We start from the raw sequence: 4,523 nt of genomic DNA, 5'->3' as shown, positions 1-4,523 counted from the left end.
ACTTCACATGCGCCCGTGTCCCCAGCCTCCACCGGCTCCTGCCCCAGGCTCCTATCTGGCAGGGTCTGGAGCTGCCGGCTGGCCCGCATGCAGCCACTCTACTGTGGGCACCGGCTCCCCGGTGGCCCAGCACCGCAGGACACGGCATCCCCGGATCTCACTGTCACCCCCTGGGGCTGCGCCTGAAACCCAGGGACACCAGTGGGAGGCCCCAGGGCAGCTTTTAGGAACATTTTGTTATTTTAGTACATTCAAATGATACATAGTCACTCAGATTACGGAATGACCGCTTTCCTTCCTTTTTTTAAAACCCCACAACAGATCACGACTACCTTTTGTGCCACCAAATTTTTGTTTTCAGTGGCTACGTGGTGTCCTATTGTTGGGACTCCCTTAGGGTCTGCTGAACAATGTCCCTGTCATAGGACATTTAGATTGCTTCCAGTAAAAGGGTGACCCTTGCCAGAACGGCGTCGACTTGATGCCAGATGAAATGGGCAGATGCGGGCTCTGTCACCGGTGAGTGATTCTCACCCGGTCATTCCCTGACCCTCAGTTCTCTCACCTGAAAGATGATACTTCCTGTCCACTTCCTACGACAGGCCTTCCTGCTTCTGGTGGCTTCTAGCAGCCGGTGGCTTAAAGCTGCACCCCTGCGTTCTCGGCCTCCATCTCACAGCACCCTCCTCTCCCTCTCTAATCTCCCTCGGCCTGTCTCCTAAGAACGCGGGTGATGGCATTTCGGATAACCTCCCTATGGCAAGGTCCTTAACTTAACCACATCCGCAAAGGTCCATCTTCCAAATGAGAGAACTTTCTCAGGTTCTGGAGATTAGGACGCGGTCCTATCTTTGGGGGCCGTTTATCAGCCTACCCCAGGCCGTGTCTGCTGAAGCTGAGTGCACGTGAACTATATGTGACCCAGCAGCTCCCCTAGGAGAAATGCATACGCGTGTTCGCCAGAAGCCACGCGTCAGAATGTCACTGCAGCACAGTCCTCAACTGCCCCAAACCGGAGACTCACCTACAGTGGAACACATAAATCAACCTCATGAACCCGCACAGCAGAAAAGCAGACGGCAACGGGTACGAATGAGTGAATTCCACGTGCAATCTCCCAAACGACGACGGGCACGAGGCGCGTGACACCGAGCGCACATGACAGGGCTCCCTTCAAATGAAAGCCACGCCGAACGAAGAGGTCGGCAAGTCGGCTCCCGCCAAAGAAACAAGCGCGACACGTGACAAAATTGTCAAAACCAATGATTTCGGGGCTCTAGAAATCAACGAAAAGCGAACAGGGAATCGTTTATCCGTGGAAACTTCTAGAACTTTGGGCAAGAACAGTGGAAGTGCGTGGCCTCCCTGCCTGGGCTGCCCCCCTCTCCCGCCCCCATCCCTCCGTGGTCATCCCAGCAGTGTTGTTGGGACTATCACGTGGGGCTGGCTTGATTGGCAGGAGCGGAGGAAATGGTCTCTGAGAAGCCAGGGTATCGTCAGGAAAAGGAGCCGGACAGGTTGGGAACAAATGAGGAACGAGCAGCCCTTGGCTCTGCTGGCCGGGGGTCCTGGCCCGGGTCCAGGAGACCAGGGGGCTCGCCAGAAACGTAGTGAAGAGAACCTGGGAACGAGGGAGCCGTGGATGACTCGAAAATGGCCCGAGTGTGTGTGTGTGTGTGTGTGTTTTAAAAACATTGATCATACCTCAGAAAAGTGGTTTGAAAATCAAATTTTTTTTTTTTTTTTTAAGGCGAGGCGACCCTTGGTTGACCTCACAGATTGCAAGGACCTTGTCAGCTTACAATCCCTTATTTTTTTTTATTTTTTACAGCGACCGCACCTGGTCTTCCTAGGTGGTCTCCCATCCAAGTACTAACCAGGCCCGATCCTGCTTAGTTAGCTTCCAAGATCCGATGGGATCGGGCTTGTTCAGGGTGGCATGGCCGTAGACGGAAATCAAATCTTAATAAATATCAAAAGTTTGGGGAAAAAATAATAATAGGTGGCATTTACTGATGAATTACTACGGGTCAGGCACGGGGCCGATGCCCGTTTTACACACATTATTTCATTTAAGCCTCACGACTACTTATGATGCCTGTTCTATCATTATGCCTGTTTTAAAGACAAGAAAACTTAAGTGTGACAGAGCAATTACATGATTTGCCTAGGGTCACAGAGCAGATGGCTGAGCCAAGAACACTCCCAAGTGGACTGAGTCCAGACCGGCCCTCTGAGCCGTCAGGACTGACCGGTATGGCTCGCCGCCGTCTCAGGGCCTTTGCACTTGCTGTCCTTCCTGCTTCCAACAATTTTCCCCAGCTCGTCACGTGGATGCCTCCTTCCCATCATTCAGATCACAATGTAAATGTCGCCCCACCAGAAAGGCCTTTCCTGATCAACCCCTCAAACTGCTTGAACTTTGAATACTCCAGAGCTACAGTCAGATGTATCGATGGAGCCTCATCTTCTTTGCCTGTAATTTTTGGCAGGTTTGATTGCGATGTGTCTCGGTGAAGACTTGAGTTTGTCCTGTTTGAGTTTATGTCTTTTGTGATGTTCTGGGTTACTCTGAGGCTCAAAGGCAGCGCTTTGTAAACTCGAAGCTGCTTGGCAAATCTAAGAGCCGTCACTACGACCTCAGTGATTGTTTTGAGTTTTGGATAAATGGTCCCCCCAGGCCTGGCTCTTGGGTCCCTGGTATTCATCAGCTCTGATCCTGACTCCCATTCCGCCTCGGGGACATTCCACAGGACTGCAGTTCTGGGTTTGGAATGCACATTGGTCCCTGGTCCTGCCTGCCTCTCTGCCCGCCATTCTCATCAGAGCCTGGGTCCCACCGGCCACAGCCAGGCACGGCTGCCTCTGAGATCCCATGTCACACTGTCCCCACCCGGGGCCTGAGAGAGGGGGAGGCCGAGACTCACTCTGCAGCACGAGGACCACTACTTTCTCCACTGTGCCCATCTCATTCTCTGCCAGGCACTGGTACTGTCCCGCGTCGTCCATCTGCAGGTGGGCACGGGAGGGGGGATGTGGAGTTCAAGAGAGGGGGACGAGGGGCAGGGGAGCAGCTGGGGATAGCCGGGCACAGAAAGGGGTGACCGGAGCAAGATGTATCTCCCCAGGAAGGAGCTTAGAGCCTGAACCAGCCGGGCCTCATCACAATGGTGCCTCAGAGGGGCCTCCACAGCCACTTGTCAATAGACATCCGAAGAGAATCCAGCCCCTTCCACACCTGGAACTAGGGGTGGGGCAACTAACGACATGGACTCACTGCCCTCAGTGGAGCCACCTGCTGCGAAAGCCTGATTTAGGTCCGCCTCTTCCATACTGCCTACACCGAAGTACTATTGCTCCACGGCACACAGTTAGGGATGCCTCGAAAAACGCGTTTGCGGCTGAGTGAGTGTGGGAAACGCTGAGTAAGACCAGTATCTGAGCAGCAGGCTTTCTCAGGGTGCTGACTAGACGTGCACACTGCCCATCTCCGGGTCGGGGGTGGGGGGGCGGGTGGCAGCATTCCCCCAGCTCGGCGAGAGGGAAGCTGTTGTCCCAGGCTCCCCGCGACGTGGACGGCGATGGGACTCAGGAGGGATGCTGGCTCAGATTCACTTCTAAGCAGCAGCGCTGGCCACCATGAGATGGAGCTGCGGGCAGCCCGAGGCCATGCCAGAGATGACAGCACGGGAATCGCTCCCAAGGGACCATGAGGGGCAGCACGGCACCCAGTTAAAGAGTATAGGTTTGGGAGTCAGACCAATGTGGGGCTGAATCTCACCTCCACTGTTTACTGAACCCATTACCAGGACGTTATTGTGTTTCTGGAGCCTCGGTTTCCCCATCTCTAAAATGGATCATTGTAAGCATCAAATTAAGTCCCACGCATGAAGCGTGAGGCTGGTGCCTGGCCCACGGTAGATGCTCAGGGTGTGGCAGCCATTGTTGCTGCCGCTATTACTGATATTGCTGCTGTTCTCACCAGTCCTGCGATTATGGCCCTCTAGAGACAGGCCAGGAGCTCTAAGATGAACTTGAAGGACTGAACTGTGCCCTCTAGAGACAGGCCAGGAGCTCTAAGATGAGCTCGAAGGACTGAATTGTGCATTTCTGCATGACCACTGGGACTTGGGACACGGAAAGGAAGGTGAGTGGGCGCCGCTGCCCCAGGCCCGGGAATTTGGAACAGCGTGGAGTAGGAGTCAGGAGAGCTGGGGTGTGGTCCCGCCTTGGGCGCTTACTGCTTGTGGGCCTCTCTGAGCCTCAGAGTCTTCCTCTGTAAAATGGGGCACTCGTACCTGTCTTCCCTGCCCTATGGGGCTGTTATTAATGACAATTACGAGCCCCCTGAATGGGTGGTATAAGTGAGGCACAGAGAAGTTAAGTCACTGGCCCTGGGGGAGAATCTCTGGGTAATGGGCAGGAAAGTGCTTCGCAGACCGGAGAGGACAGTGCCAACCTAAAGACCCCTCCTGAGCAGCAGAAAGAGCCGAGGGTATCCCAGATCCCTGCCCCTCCCCCCG

At 54.5% G+C, this 4,523-nt stretch overlaps 1 protein-coding gene and 1 pseudogene across 1 annotated transcript in view; both read right to left on the bottom strand.

Annotated features, from left to right (window-relative positions):
* The window catches only part of HMCN2 (hemicentin 2), a 125,838-nt gene that overhangs the window by 12,985 nt on the left and 108,330 nt on the right, over positions 1 to 4,523 (bottom strand). The window contains 4 exon segments of the mRNA XM_015594124.1: positions 3 to 75; positions 77 to 140; positions 143 to 220; positions 2,928 to 3,009. Coding sequence (XP_015449610.1) covers positions 3 to 75; positions 77 to 140; positions 143 to 220; positions 2,928 to 3,009 — 297 coding nt within the window.
* LOC112484822 lies at positions 1,829 to 1,951 on the bottom strand (annotated as a pseudogene).

This window comes from Pteropus alecto, unplaced genomic scaffold (assembly GCF_000325575.1).
Source record: "Pteropus alecto unplaced genomic scaffold, ASM32557v1 scaffold67, whole genome shotgun sequence".
NCBI lineage: Eukaryota > Metazoa > Chordata > Mammalia > Chiroptera > Pteropodidae > Pteropus > Pteropus alecto.
The sequence above is the reverse complement of the archived record's forward strand: the minus strand, read 5'-3'. Positions and strand labels throughout refer to the sequence as shown.